The 15361-nt window shown below is 38.5% G+C and overlaps 1 protein-coding gene across 1 annotated transcript in view; it reads left to right on the top strand.

The window, feature by feature from the left end:
• Positions 1-15361, top strand: part of cenpi (centromere protein I) — a 90960-nt gene that overhangs the window by 24361 nt on the left and 51238 nt on the right. Inside the window, exons 5-11 of the mRNA XM_080187547.1 lie at positions 1450-1498; positions 4220-4266; positions 8616-8705; positions 10048-10170; positions 10422-10571; positions 13745-13865; positions 15248-15339. Of these exons, the coding sequence (XP_080043673.1) occupies positions 1450-1498; positions 4220-4266; positions 8616-8705; positions 10048-10170; positions 10422-10571; positions 13745-13865; positions 15248-15339 (672 nt within the window). The remainder of the gene's footprint in view (positions 1-1449; positions 1499-4219; positions 4267-8615; positions 8706-10047; positions 10171-10421; positions 10572-13744; positions 13866-15247; positions 15340-15361) is intronic.

The following is a 15361-nucleotide window of genomic DNA, read 5'->3' on the forward strand; positions in this document are numbered from 1 at the left end:
TGTGGAGAAAGTGCTTTCTATTTTAATTCCAATTCTAATTTCAAGACAATGTCCCCTAGCTCTGGAGTTATTCAGAGGAAATTGTTTCCCCGTATTTAGTGTATTGAATCTTTTATTTTATTCCTTGATTAAACTCTACTCAGCCTTCTAAGTGCAAAGGTGTTATTTAATAACTTGTGCTGCAAACACTAAGTTACAATTGTGTTTGTTTTGTTTTAGAAAAAACTTGTTAAGCATTTTTGGAAAGGTGTTAATATATTTGAGATGTGCCTCATTGTTAATTTAAACAAAGCCACATCTGCTGTCCAGGTCGCTGTACACAGAGGCGGTGCGCCGAACCCTGGGGTCAAACTGATGAATTACATGCAAGATTCATGTCACAGAAATAGTCTAACCTCGAATAACAGACATCTTGTTGCCATTGACTTTGCCCAGTAATACTAGGGCTTAAAATAGCCACTCATCCAGACTGATAATGGAATTGGTCAGTGTTACCTTTTGAGAAACCCTGCGGTAATAACAATCGAGGGAACCAGGTCTGTTTTATCTGCACCCGTTTGCCTACTGAGGCCACTTGCACGTCTGTGCTAAAATGAATTTGGTTTCCTCACATATGAATCGTGAAATCCCTATGATGTAGGAGGCTATTCAGCCTATCGTGTTTGCACCGACAACAATCCCACCCAGGCTCTACCCCCCAACCCCACATATTTACCCTGCTTATCTCTGTAACCTACACATTCCAGGACACTAAGGGGCGATTTAGCATGGCCAATCAACCCAACCCGCACATCTTTTGTGGTGTGGGAGGAAACTGCAGCGGCCGGAGGAAACCCACACAGACATGGGGAGAATGTGCAAACTCCACACACCAAGCCGGGAATCAAACCCGGCTCCCCAAATCTGCGAGGCAGCAGTGCTAACCGACTGTGCTGATTTCTAGTAGAATCATTTAACACAAGGGGAAGAGAATCCAACCATTATATGAAAAGAAATCAAATTTGCCAAGAGAAAGGTACAAGCATTTGGAAGTTATTAGGCTGACAGTAGACTGTTGAGAGGCTAAGTCCAGATAAATGATTGCACACAACCAAACTGATTACAGAACTGCAAAATTGGCCATATTGTTCACTGGCGTCCCCTGGAAAGCAACTATACCCGTTCTCCAAATTGGAACCTTCCAATTCTGATATTCGAACTATTCGTGGACACCAGGAGCGTTCCACTGGAGCACTTGGGAATGGGCTCCACACAAACTGGACAACGGAGGAATTGAACACAAATCAAACTCTGATTCTATGTGCCACGTTGTAAATTAATAAACTGCTGTTAATCAAATTTGTTTACCACTTGTAATGAAAGCTACTCAAACAGTGCAAAGAAAACTCATTTGTAGAGTTTTTCAGCTTTTTAAAATATAAAATCATTCAAGATTTTTTTCCTTTCCAGTGCCCTTATATATGCCACCTATTGTACTTGCTAACTAAAAAGGAAAATGGTAAGTAGCAAAAGCAGCAACAACTTTTTGTCAGAAATTACAATGATACATTTTTTAATTTGCTGGTAACTGGTAAATACAAAAGAAAGGAGGATTAGTTTTTTGTCTTTGGATTTTGAAATGATATGTTTGTGTATTAGATATCTTTAAAAATATCTGGCAATATCTTTAGAATTCTTAACCGACGTCTTCACATTCTTTTCGACCATAGGCGAGGTTCCAGAAGACTGGGAATTAGCCAATGCCCTTCCCTTATTTAAGAAAGGAAGCAGGGATAATTCAGAAAATTATAGGCCACTCAGTCTGACATCAGTGGTGAAAGAAGCTTTTGGAAAGATACTGGGGGAAAGGTTATATGCATGTTTGGAAGAAAATGGTCTAATTAATGACAGGAAACATGGTTTTGTACAGTGAAGATCATGTGTCACCAACTTGATTGAGCTTTTTGAAGAGGTGACAAAGATAATTGATAAGGGAAGGGCTGTGGATGTACTTTATATGGACATTAGTAAGGTGTTTGACAAGGACCTACATGGCAGACTGGTACAAAAACTAAAATCACATGGAATTCTGGGTGGACTAACTAAATGGATACAGAACTGGCTTGGTCATAGACAGAGGTGGAAGGGTGTTTTTCAGAATGGAGATCTGTAGCTAGTGGTGTGCCACATGGATCAGTGCTGGGACCTCTGTTGTTTGTATTATATATAAATGGTCTGGAAGAAAATGTGGGTGGTCTGATTAGTAAGTTTGTGGATGACATGAAGATTGATGGACTTGCTGATAGTGATGGGAATTGTCAGAGGATACAACTTGATAGATTGGAGACTTGGGCACAGAAATGACAGATGGAGTTTAATCCGAACAAATGTGAGGTGATGCATTTTGGAGGATCAAATTTAGTACGAATTATACTGTAAATGGAACATTAACATACAGCGTGATCTGGGTGTGCAGGTCCACAGTTCCCTAAAAGTGATAATACAGTTGCCAAGATGATTAAGAAGGCATATGGGATGCTTGCCTTCATTGGCCAGGGCATCAAGTACAAGAGTTGACAAATCATGTTGTAGCTATGTAAAATCTTAGTTTGGCCACATTTGAAGTATTGCATGTAGTTCTGGTTGCCACACTACCAGAAGGACATGGAAACTTTGGAGAGATTGCAAAGAAGGTTCACCATAGTCGAGAGCATTGACTATGAGGAAAGTTTGAATAAACTAGGATTGTTTTCACTGGCAAGATGGAGGCTGAGGGGAAGACCTGATAGAAGTCTACAAAATTACGAGAGGCATAGACAGCATGGATAGTCAGAGGCTTTTTCCCAGGATGGAAGTGCTAACCACAAGGGGGCACCGGTTCAGGGTAAGAGGGAGAACATTTAAGGGAGATAATTTTTCATGCAGAGAGTGGTGGATGCCTGGAACATGCTGCTAGAGGATGTGGTGGAAGCAGGCACACTAGCAACATTTAAGAGGCATCTGGATGGGTACACAAATAGGGAAGGAATAGACAATACGGACACAGTCCGAGTGAGGATAGAAGGTTTTTATTTTGGTTTAGTTAGGTATCATTGGAAGACTGAAGGGCCTGTACCTGTGCTGTACTTTTCTTTTGTTCTTTGCTCAAATAGAGTAGCTGTTGTGTATCTGTGACCTAGAGACATTACATTTTTAAACATAGTTAATAAGTAGTATGGGATTGCAGCCAATTTCTTCAATAGTGATGATATAACATCTTCCTAGCCTAGTTGAGTCGGAGCATTTTTTTTCCCCTTTTTAGGGAAGGAATCCTGCCATCCTTACCCTGTCTGGACTACATGTGACTCCAGATCCACAACAATATACTTGACTTTTAACTGATCTCTGAAATAGCCTAGCAAACCACTAAGTTGAAGGGTAATTAAAGATGGGCAACAAGTGCTGGTGTGCCCACATCCCATGAAACTCATTTTTAAAAACTCATTGCAATTCATCATTTGATGGCATGGGATGGATGTGGTCAAACTTGGTAGTCATTTGATAAGTTGTATCTGATCTTGATTGATAACTATGCTGCTTGAGAAGGCAGGAGAAGATTTTGGAAGACTGCCAGTGGACTTGCTGGTGGCTGGTGCAGAATGTAAAATAAACTGCAACATGCTTGTTGTTTATTCTATGTTATAGTAAGAAGTCTTACTGCATCAGGTTAAAATCCAACAGGTTTATTTGGTATCACAAGCATTCAGAGTGCTGCTCCTTCATTAGGGAGCCATTCAAGGATTCATCAATCCTTCATGAATTGATGAAGGAGCAATCCAACACTGGTATCTCCACCTCATTCTATTTATACCATGTGACTTCACTTCCCTCCTGTAGAGTTATAATAGCAGAGGGAGGATGCATAAAAGGTCAGCATCACTGACCCTTAATGAAGAAATGTGTACTTTTCAAACTGTTCTCGTTGTCTCATTTTGGCTATAATGTCGATTGTGAGATTGCTAAATTGTTGTGCTGTTTGACATATAGTTCTCCAGATTGAAAGTGGAAACCTGGGAGTTGAATCTGTAGCTTTGAGGAGGTGGAAAAGTAAATCTCAATTGCATTGTGTAATTTCTATGTTTGAGATGTTGGTATTTTTTAAATTGTGAACCTCTTATTTAAGACTGATCAACATTTTATTTTCATTTTGTTTTAAACAAATGCTACCATTTTTATGTTGTACTTCCTTGTCATTTCTCAGTTAAACGGTTCAGAGTCAAGAAGTTAATTGACCTTCAGTCCAAAATGGTAAGTTGGTTAGTTTTGTAACATCCTATTCTAATGGTTAAAATGCTTAACATTCAATGCGTTGCAAGTTATGAAAGCCAATGGTACTCAGCAGCAGGTTTTATGCAATCTTAGTGGAGATGTTCTAAGGTCAACTATTGAAAACCCATTTTTTGTATACTGTTAAAGCATCAAACATCTTGACAGCTGTCAAAATTTCATCTTTGTCTTAAAATCTTTGAACAAGTTGTCGACAGTAACCATCATTGCCTCCTTAATATTTTTGCCATTGGGTGAAATGATTTCTTATATTTTTCCAGCAAATGGCTTGTGTGCCATCTTTGCCAGTCTTGCCTTTAGCATCAGGCTTTAAAAATGACAACTGAGCCTCACAGTGTTACCATTGGTTACATTGTAACAGATTCCAATATTATCATTGGTTACATTATAACAAAAGATAGATATATATATATATATAATACATATATATCTATCTATATTAAAGATAAAAATGGTTTTAGTTTTGTTTAGGCTTTTTTTATGAACCTGCATAGATTTGTAAAATGTTTCAGGTCTTTTGGGTCAGATGGGTTTAAAGGGATTGAAATTTCGATGATTCAGGAAAAAATACACAAGTAGAAAAGCTTCACTGTTGCCTAGCGGCAGTGATACAGACTGAAAAGATGAGAGTTGAGAGAGGGGGCATTTAGTTGTGCATCGGAGAGAGGTGACGGTAATTTAAAGTTCTCGAGCAAAACTACAAGGCTAGTGGGACAGTAGTTAACTGAATAATCAGTTATAAGATTGAGTAAAATGATCAGTTTCAGCAGAGGTGCTACTGGAAGATTGGGTTTGCTTAATTTGTTTGCTCTGCAGTTGAAACAGCGAGTTCAGAAATCTGATTTTGGACATCTCGGGAAGAGATAGAAGTTAGGTGAGAAGCATCAAGTGAATGCCTAGGAATTTACTGGAAGAAAACCTTTTGCAACAGTGCCAGTCCCAAGCAAGAATCCTTTTTGTCAAGCTAGTAGTAACTCTTCACTGACTTATATGCGTGTAAGGTTGTTGCTGGGGTGAAAGAATATTGGGAATTGGAATTGTGTTCTTGTGTTTGTATTTGGACTTTTCCAATCTTTTGTCTAGTCAAAACTATTTCAGTTTTCTTGTTTTAATAAATATGTTATTGTTTGTCTTAGAAGTCCATCAGACTCCTATGAACGTAGTAACTTTCCTTCATATTTTAAAAAAAAAAGTAGTTTGGATCTATCAAGCCAGATCTGACCTGTCAAGTATTAGAAACTCCTAAGTCTGCAACAATTGTATACAGCACAATTTGCGGCTCATCAGATATTGTTATCATCCATGTACGTAAGCATCAAGACATGGATACATTCAGGCTTGGGCAGTTGTGTGGTGTGAATATTACTTGCCATTTAAGTGCCAGGGTATGGCCATCTCTAACAAGAGAGAATCTCACTACGTCCCTTTGAGATTCAATGGCATTACCATTGCTGAATCCACCTTACCAATGTTCTAGGGATTACCATTAACAGAAACTGAACTGGATCAGCCATATAAATACTATGGTTACAAGAACAGGTCAGAAGCTGGAAATTTTGTAGGAAGTAACTCACCTGTCCAAATCTTTTCACCATCTACAAGGCAGATTTCACCTACCTAGATGAGTGCAGTCCCAACAATACTCGAGAACTCAACACCATCAAGGATAATGCAGCCACCTGATAAGCACCCCTTCCTCCACTTTGAACATTCACTTCCATCACCACTGATGCACAGTGGCAGCAGTATGTACTCTGTACAAGAAGCACTGCAGTAACTTACCAAGGTTCCTTCAACATTACCTCCCAAACCCTGGTCTCTACCACCTTGAAGGACATGGGCAGCAAATGCATGGGAAGACCACTATCGTCGGTTTCACCTCCAAGTCACACACCATCCTGACTTGAAATTACATCACATTACTTCACTATCGGTGGGTCAAAATCCAGGTCTCCTTTCCCAACAACATTGTGGGTGTACCTACACCACAGGGACTGCCATGGTTCAGGAAAGTGGCCCACCACCACCACCACCCTGAGGATAATTACTGAAAGGCAATAAATGCCCACATCCCATGAACAAATAAACTTTTAAAAAAACTTGTCTTCTTCAGATGGCATTCTTGATTATTCAAGAGCCACCAATCTCACATTATGCTGCCATTTTACTATGGGGCTGGACGAGGAGGCAGGCCCCTATGTCCATTTCAGCTTGAACACGGATCAAACCTTGTGCATTATTTTGAGCTACACTTAAGCCATCTAGCCAACTGAATTATTGGATCCCTCTCTACTGAAGTATCTGTAAGAGGCTGGAAAAGCTCAACGGATACCTAAAGAGTCCTTAGTTTAGTAAATTGAGCTAGGCAGAAGACCAGGAAGCGAAGAAGTTGCCAGCATGGTTATAATATAAAATCTGTTAAGCTCAAGGGATCAGGGCATTATGCCATCTTTACCATAGACAAACTTGCCTGTTGCAATGCTATTATGCCAGTAACACATTTCTTTGGGCTAATTGAAGGGGAAGTTCAATAAAAACAGAAAATGTTCAGTGGGATAGGTAGAAACTGTGGACAGAGAATCAGTAATGTTTAACATGAGGTTTCTTTTCAGTTTTCCATAATCTTTCCATTTTGGCAAAGGTAAAATAGACTATATGGTTGTCATTGAAAAAGCACATAGGTATGTCACCCAAATCTATTGTAAGGTTGCCAAGCTACTTGGGCTTCCCAAAAGGAGAAAGTAAAATTACTTCAACACTTAATATAGATTAATTTGATTCTGGGAGACTACATGGTTTCATGGATAAGAAAGTGACTTTTCAACTTTTGGCTCAAGTGTAAATTGTACTTGTCTGAAACTCTTCTCCATTTGCTGGCTGTAAGTTTTATAAGAAATAAATTTGGTCATCTTTAATTCACTAAGTATGGATCCAAAAATAAAGCTTCCAATATAGTGACAATGGGAGGCAATCTCACTGAGAAGCCACAGGTCAACTGTGGTAACACTCCATCCCTCATTTTGCTAAGCAAAAATCTGTCACTGGTGTCATTATGTTCTTCATGGTGAAAGATTTGGAGCTATATGGGAACATACAGACTTGTGCCCATGTATCCAAATAGCTAAAAGCTAGTGCACCTCAATAAAAAGTAAGTAAAGTGACCTATAGCCTGTGGACCTAATCTCTTGGGAGTTGAAATGGACAGAGGTTTTGTCAATACCTTCTGGAGTATTATGTGCAATATTGAATACTATTCAGAAAATATATATTGACCTTGGATAGAGTGCGGTTCAGATTCTGCCAAATGATATTACTGCTCAAAGGATTAAATTATCAAGTTGGATTGTATGAAGTTTAATTTGCATTTCCTTATTCAGAAGGTTGAAGAGTCATCTAATAAAAACATAGAAATGTTTTGGCCTCAACTATTTTGTGGTAATGAATTCTGCATTTTCACCACCCTCTGGATGAAAAGATTTCTCCTCCCCTCAGTTCTAAAATGTTTAGTTCTTACCCTCAAATGATGACCCCTACTTCTGGGCTCCCCCATCATTGGAAACATTCTTTCTGAATCTATATTGTCTAATCTTGTTAGAATTTTATAAGTTTCTATGAGATCCCCTCTCACCTAAACTCCATTGAATACAGTCCTAACTGACAGTCTGTTCTCATATGACCCACCTGCCACCCTGGAATTAGCATGGTAAACCTTTGCTGTACTCCCTCTATAGCAAGGACATTCTTCCTCAGGTAAGAACACCAAAACTGCATGCACTATTCCAGGTGTGGCCTCACCATTACTCTGTCCAATTGCAGTAAAGCATCCCTATTCCTATGCTCCAATTGTCTTGCTATGAAGGCCAACATACCATTTGTTGTCTTTACTGCCTGCCACACTTGCGCACGTTTCAGCGACTGATGCATGAAGACACCAAGGTCTTGTTGTGTATCCACCTCTTTCAATTGCACCCATTCAAATAATAATCTGTTCTCCTATTTTTGCTACTGTAGTGCACAACCTCACATTTATCCATATTATACTGCAAATGCTATGCATATGCACGGTCTAGAAAGTAATAGAGATTAAATGTGATTGATGCAGAGGAACAATTTTCTCTGGGTTATCTCACATAAGGGGTACAAATCTTTAAATTAGATCTAGGAGTGAAATTAGGAATCATTTTTTCTCACACAGATGATAGTGTGAATTTGGAACTCTACCCCCAAAACACTGTATACTGGGAATTGAAATTTCCAGGACCAGGTAAGCTCTTCTGTGCATACAAATTATGATGTAATCTGTTTTTCAGGGAATGCAGCCACATTTAGTGGCTCTTCTCCTGTTGTACAAGATCCATGCACCTGAATATGTTTCTTTGGCACTTCCTGGAAAACCCAAGGTATGTTGTCTGTAAGATATTTATTAATTAATATAAGGTTCTGTGAGGACTGTTAATTATTCTGTTAGTCATTCTAGCCATATTTGTCCTATGCAAAGAATTCTATTTTTTTAGGTAGACTGTGTCACTGTACTTGAGTTTGAAATTTCTACATTCAATTGTTTTCTTGGCTACTAGGAAAGTTAAAATTTTTGAAAAAGTCAAATGTTTGGCGTTGGGATGGGTTTTTTTAATTGGTTTTTTAAATTGATTTTTTTAAATTAAATGTTCTTTGTATATTGATACCCAATGAGACCTCTTGTGGATCTTGTAAAAATTTGACAATATGTCACTTTGAACAAAAGTATGTGCCTCAGATTTCCCTCTTTACTGATAGGTACAGTAACAAGAGTAGATTTGTCTGAACTCTATCACTATAATTTTAAAAATGTGTTGTGAACTTTTCCCATGTGTTAATGAATATGAGCTTTTGGTTGCATCTAAAATAAATATGCTTGAGCCTTAACCTGATACATCAGCTAAAAATAGTCTTCTAACCAAGCACAATGTTGGAAATACTATTGATGAGATTTTGTTTGCTGAAATGTTACCTTTCAAAGTACTGAGGTTGCTTATAATTAACTATGATGTTGTAGAATGATTACAGTGTTATACCTTTCATAGACAACACACTACTTTGTGTTTAAGCTGGTCTGTTCTTTTACGATCACAAAAGCCTATTTCTTTGAAGTAAACAATTTATAATCAATTTAGGAGGTTAGTCAGAGAAGTTTGTAGATTGGAAGGTGCTTCCAACTTCTAACTCCAGATGAGGGAGGGATGTGTAAACAAATGTTCCTTTCTGATATTTTAAAATGTCATCAAGTTTTAATGGTTCCACACCTTTGATATTGTACAATTTTTACATTGTACTGGAATGCAAAAGCAAAGTGAAGTTTTGCATTGTGCACCATACAATAGTGTTAAAATGAATCTGTGGAGTCTGAAAACTATGGAAAATTCTGATAGCTGATTTGTTGTATATGGGATATGATATATTTAACACTGGATCCTTTCACTCCTGCAATTATTTGAGTGCAAAAGATAATGTTTGTGGGCTGTTCAATTTAAATCCAACTTGGCCTGGATGGGGTTAAAGTTCAATCCAGGTCCCAAAGACACAGTAGTTTGAATGGAATTTACGATTGAAATGTTAACTTATTTTCTTTCCTTTGCAGGTGTGTGTACATTTCTATGCTCCTATTTTTATTATAGTTTAAAGACTTTAAAATCTAGAGTTTTGGAACTTTGGTGTACTTTTTTGAATATTGCATCATATAAACATGAAATCCCTGTCTTATAGAGCTTTCAGGTGTCTGGTTCATTCTGGAAGAAAGCTATTGAACGTGTTCAGAACAATGGTTACAGGCAATTAGCTGGAACCCCAGAGTTGGTGAATTTAACAGAGCCTCCAATGCGGAAGAGGGTAGGTAAGGAAAAGAATAGGTAAATTACTCCAGCTCTCCCTGAATGTACTTCAGTACTGCAGATATTCTGATGTTTCTCAATGAGTAAAGTGAGCAAATTGGTATTGTAGAAATGCCTTGAAATTGATGGTTATTAGCCAGAATAAGTTGATTGTTAACGCATTGATAAAATAAAAATGGAAGCTGACACTGAATGTGCTTTAACCTTAAGAAGTGGATTGGGCTTTAGCCTTGTGTTCTGCTTTTGCAGAAAAGAAAGCTGCATCGTGAATTGATTCCAATTGTTAGTACCGCTCCACACTTGACAGAACGGTCAAGTTCCCTGATGCAGAGCAAAACATTGCCTTTGGAACAGTTAACTACATTCTCACAACTATTACAGAACTTTGATCAGATAGAGGTGAGAGAGCTTAAATAATATTTGAAATAATATTTTGGAATATTTTTGTAATTGATTTTAAAATCTGTAATTGTAAATGTTGAGGAGTGTGGCGCTCCATCTTCAAAAGTGGGAAAAAATATTCCTGCTTCATTTATTCTACCTGCAGTGGGTAAATATACATTTTTGCTGAAGAAAACATGGATGACCATTAATTTTTTTTTCTAGTTTAATTTAGCAAGTTTCTCTCATTCATCTTCAGAAGGAGTAAACTCCTTGTAGACTTATATCCACAAGACAGACAAATAATCCATTTGGCCGAAACAGTTCATGGCAGTATATATGTTCCACCTGAGCCTTCTCCTGTCTCTTCTCTCCTATATCTGCATCAAAACCATCCATTCCCTTCTTCCTCATATACTTGCCCAGTTTCTTTTTTTAAATGCATCTAAATTTGTTTCAACCATTGCTTGTTGTAGCAAGTAGCACTTTATTATCGCACTTTGGTGACAAAGTTTCTCCTGAATTCCCTATCGGATTTCTTGGTGAATATCTTCTATTGATGGCTTCCAGTTGTGCTCTTACCCTGTCTCCGCTGGAACAAAACTTCCATAATTTTAAAGACCTTGATAAGGTCACTTCATCAGTCTTTTTTCAACAGAAATGAGATTCAACTTGTTTATCCTTTCCTGATATGCATACCCTGCATTTCTGGTGTCATCCCTTTAAAACTTCCCCACAGTCTTTCCAGTTCCTCCATACTTTTCTATAAGATGATGACCAAAACTGCATGTAATAGTCTGTGATGTACTTGTGAATTCTACCCCTTGCGAGATTAAATCCAAAGCTTAGTTTGATTTATTTTTATCAGCCTTTCATTATATTTCCTAGCAGTGTGCAATTTTTAGTGATTGAAGATTTATATTCTGAAATGTCTTTGTTCCTTTACCACACCTAGACTCGTCCCTTCCTCGTAGCAAGTAATTGACCTATTCTTCCTGCCAAAATGTCCTACCTCACATTTATCTTTCAAACTTCATTTACCAATTATTTGCCCCAGTCTGTAAGTTTATTAGTGTTCTTCTGTAATTTATTGCCGCCCTCTCAGTATTGACTGTCCCCCCCATAATTTGGTGCCATGTGCAAATTTAGAAATTGTGTTGGCCGAAAGCTTCAAGTTTTTAGGTGTCCAGATCACCAGCAACCTGTCCTAGTTTCCCCCCCTCCCCCATGCCGACACTATAGTTAAGAAAGCCCACCAATGCCTCTACTTTTTTAGAAAAGTAAGGAAATTTGGCATTTCAGCGACAACTCTTACCAAACTTTACAGATGTACCACAGAAAGCATTCTTTCTGGTTGTATCACAGCTTGGTATGGCTCCTGTGCTGCCCAAGACTGCAGGAAACTACAAAAGCTCATGAATGTAGCCCAATCCATTATGCAAACCAGCCTCCCATCCATTGACTCTGTCTACACTTCCTGCTGCCTCGGCAAAGCAGCCAGCATAATTAAGGACTCCACGCACCCTCGACATTCTCTATTCCACCTTCTACTGTCAGGAAAAAGATACAAAAGTCTGAGGTCACCAGCCAACTCAAGAACAGCTTCTTCCCTGCTGCCATCAGACTTCTGAATGGACTTACCTTGCATTAAGTTGATCTTTCCCTGTACCCTAGCTATGACTGTAAGACTACATTCTGCACTTTCTTGTTTCCTTCCCTATGAACAGTATACTTTGTCTGTATAGCACGCAAGAAACAATACTTTTTACTGTATACTAATACATGTAACAATAATAAATCAAATCAAATTCTTTAATGTATATTGTTAACTGCAATGGTCCCAACACTGATTCTTGAGGAACATCACTTTCTCACTATCTGCCACTCTCTCTGCATTACTATTCTTTATTCCTGCTATGCCACTTTGCACAACTCCACATTCTCTGAGCTTATTCATTACTCTATAGGGCACCTTATTTGAAGACTTTTTGAAAATCCAGATGCATTACATCAACAGAGTTACAATTGTCTACTCTTTCTGTCACCATCTCAAAAAATTCTGTAAGTTTTGTCCTCTTGCAGTTGATTTTGGCTTCATTATTAGATTTCTCATTTCTAAGTGTTCTGTTCTCTTTTTTTAGTCAAAATTCCATTATTTTTCCTACCATAGCACTAAGTCTATAATTGGCCTATAATTCCTTGGACATGTTCTGTGCTCTGAGGAATGATATTTTCTCTCTGCCCATCCTCTTGCACTACGTATTTTTCTAATGAATTCTTAAATATGAACATTCATGCCTCTGTTATCTCTTCCTAAAATTATTTTAACGTGGCATAATCCATCCAGACAAGGGGTTTTATCCCCTTAAAGTTTGATATATTTATTCAGTACATTCCCCTTCTTCTTTTAGGTGCACTTATGCCATTACTCATCTCATCTTATCATTCAATGTTATATCCACTTGTTCTAATTCTACTAGTAAATCCCTAGTGCCATCACACAGTATTGTAAACTGTGGTATGTCTATCTCACAACAGAAGGTATTAAAGGCCAAATGGCAGAATAGCTGAAATCTGAGGGTAACTGTGACAGATGGAGATATGGGTAGGAGAGAGGTAAAATTGAGAAAAAGGGAAAGGGAAGCAAAAGGTGAGACAAGGTAAGAAAGGGGGAACAAAACGGGCAAAGAGTGGAGGGGAAGAAAAGAAAAATAAAAGACACTTATTTGTGCAATAGATGCTTTACTATCTTCCAGTTCTATCCATATAGATTCTATTTTTATTATGCTGATAGCTGCAACCTTTTTTTCTACTGTTACTATGTTATCTCTAATCTGTACAGCCACACTACCTCCCTGTTTTCCCCTTTTTGTCTTTTCTAATTATATGCAATTCCCAGCCCTGATTTTGCTGTAGCCATACTGCCGTATTTTAGTGATCCATACCATGTCTTCTACTTTATGACCACATGATTGTCTTAGTTCCCCTGTTGTGTGTTCAGAAACTCTGCATTTCTGTGCAGACATTTTAACTCCTTTTTAATAGAATTGCCACTTATTTTGTTTTTAATCATGCAAAACGGCCTGCTGAATGTTAGCTTATTAGATGTTCAGTTGTTGGCTTGCGTATTCTGTTACTACTTGTCTTTCTTAGGTTCTCAGTGTTTTAAAGTGTTTTTCCTTTCTGTTCAGTTCCCTGCACAGATGGGCTCAGTGCTGAGATCTCCTCTGTTGCTTCATTACATTAATTGGGTAAAAGATGACTCAGCACTTTTGCGGCTGGATTTCTGGCTGGCTCAAACTCTTCAGGAAGGTGAGGCAATGGCAATTCCCTAAAATTTCAAACAAGAATGAACTTATGAAATTTAGAGAAAACCATAACTATTGAAATGATAGATTGGGGAAGGACACTGGGATCGATCCCCATCTGTGATGTCACATGGTGTAGTTCAGAAATATATTTTTCCAGGCTGCCACAAAGGAGCACTATCTATAATAAAATGCATTTCAGTTTGTCCATGTAGTTCTAATTAGTTGATTTGATGGGTGGTCCCTGAGGGTTTAGAGCTTGTGACAGTATGGCTGCCAGAGCTGGTGGTGGTTGGCGTGTGATGTTGATGGAGGAAAAAGACAGAAGGTAACAAATCACAACAATAAAGGTAGCCTGGCTACTTTTGGGAAGGGTAGGAGGGAAGGCATTGAAGGGGGCAATTGGTGGTGGTGATACGGGGAAGGGGCGCAGCAGAGCCTGCATGGGAGTGGGGGAATTCTATTTTTAAAAAAAACTTTTTCAACAAATTGTTCACATATGATTGGAATGCTCTGTTTAATCGAGCTATTGACTAAATTTTCAGTTAAGAATTTAATCAAATTTTCAATGTAGCGTAGTTTAAACTATTTTGTTTAATGTAGCAGATGCTTGTTGGGTTGCTTTTTTTTTGCAGCAATGCTCCCACATCAAGTACTCCAGGTGTAGCATAATTTAAATGCAAAGTAGCGCTGTTCCTGTCATGCCCCAGCAACTATTCTCGGTCAGGTGTACTACAGTTAATTGCAAGGAAAAGCTCCTTTTGCATTCTCCGGATAACATACTTCAGCCTCCTGTCCCTAAAGCATGCCTAAACACTAATGATATAGAGAATATATAGCTTTTAGAGGTTTCTTGATCAAGTGATTTCCTATTGAATAGCTGTTGTTAAAGTTTATTTATTAGTTACAAGTAGGGTTACATTAAAACTGCATTGAAGTTACTGTGAAAATCCCCTAGTCGCCACACTCGGCACCTGTTCGGGTACACTAAGGGAGAATTTAGCATGGCCAATGCACCTCGCCAACACGTCTTTTAGACTATGGGAGGAAACTAGAGCACCTGGAGGAAACTCACGCAGACATGGGGAGAACATGCAGACTCCGCAAAAACAATGACCCAAGGAATTGAACCCAGGTCCCTGGTGCTGCAAGGCAGCAGTGCTAACCACTGTGCCACCCTGTTGCTGAAGAAACCTATGCAGACATGGGGAGAACATGCAGACTCCACATACACAGTGACCCAAGCTGGTAATCAAACTGGGGTTCCTGGTGCTGAGGCAGCAGTGCTAATCACTATGCCACCATGCTACCCTGTTGTTGATATAGACCCCTTTTCAAGCTCCAGATGGCTGTTTGTTAAAGCAGACTTTTTTTCTTCTTCAATAGAGTTTGCAGACTGTAGCAGTGACTCATTGCAGAAAGAAAAAGACTTTGCAGAATTCCTAAACATCATCATTAGAACCCAAGAATTTCTGCAGGTAAGGACATTGAAAGCACTGA

The sequence above is a fragment of the Carcharhinus amblyrhynchos genome, chromosome 4 (assembly GCF_965287045.1).
Source record: "Carcharhinus amblyrhynchos chromosome 4, sCarAmb.v2.hapA, whole genome shotgun sequence".
Classification (NCBI taxonomy): domain Eukaryota; kingdom Metazoa; phylum Chordata; class Chondrichthyes; order Carcharhiniformes; family Carcharhinidae; genus Carcharhinus; species Carcharhinus amblyrhynchos.